This window comes from Penaeus monodon, chromosome 34 (genome assembly GCF_015228065.2).
Source record: "Penaeus monodon isolate SGIC_2016 chromosome 34, NSTDA_Pmon_1, whole genome shotgun sequence".
Taxonomy (NCBI): Eukaryota; Metazoa; Arthropoda; class Malacostraca; order Decapoda; family Penaeidae; genus Penaeus; species Penaeus monodon.
The window spans coordinates 32,579,239-32,579,909 of record NC_051419.1 but is presented as its reverse complement, the minus strand read 5'-3'; the positions used below and the strand labels follow the sequence as shown (position 1 = coordinate 32,579,909).

Genomic DNA, 671 nt, shown 5'->3' with positions numbered 1-671 from the left:
TCTCACCAAATGAAGGGTGCATTTATAAGGATGCATTCTCAAACAATGCACCTCTGCTGATGAACATTTCAGTGAAAGGACCCTCTTGATGCAGCTCTACTGCTTGGAGCTTCTTCAACACTAACATCGTGTAGAACTTCTGTGCCACCTGATTGGAATAAATTTAACAATCAATAAAACTTCCAAAGGTAGTTCTTGTTACACAGTTCTAGTAAAACTCAGTAAATTTGTGACATATTACAAAACTAAAAAATGTGAAAGAATCACGTTCGTAAATGTTCAACCTGAAAGGAAAATTATTTGTGAAGGAACATTACCTGCTTTCTGTTGTTCTGGTGAACCATGTCAGAGAACAAGATGTTGTTGCTTCTTAGCCTCCTCTTAATGGAGTGGAACATGTGTCCAGCACGCTTGTTGACCACACGCTCTTCAAACTGTTCATAAGTTTCATCATCTGCTTGTTCCTCCTATGGAAAAAAAAAAAGTTATTCATTAAGTTTCATGAATGTAACATTGAACACACGTAAGAAAGAACTGGGAACTGATACCAACCCCAAATGCAGTAATTTTACATCAAAAAGTTCACTTCACAACTGGTATATATAACAAGAGTCTGTTCTTTATATAATCCCTCTATGCATTAATCAGTTCTCTTGCAATGGTAAGAATTA

At 36.2% G+C, this 671-nt stretch overlaps 1 protein-coding gene across 1 annotated transcript in view; it reads right to left on the bottom strand.

Annotated features, from left to right (window-relative positions):
* Positions 1–671, bottom strand: part of LOC119594745 (double-strand-break repair protein rad21 homolog) — a gene marked incomplete in the record, with an annotated part of 12,864 nt that overhangs the window by 727 nt on the left and 11,466 nt on the right. The window contains 2 exon segments of the mRNA XM_037943833.1: positions 1–148; positions 318–467. Coding sequence (XP_037799761.1) covers positions 23–148; positions 318–467 — 276 coding nt within the window.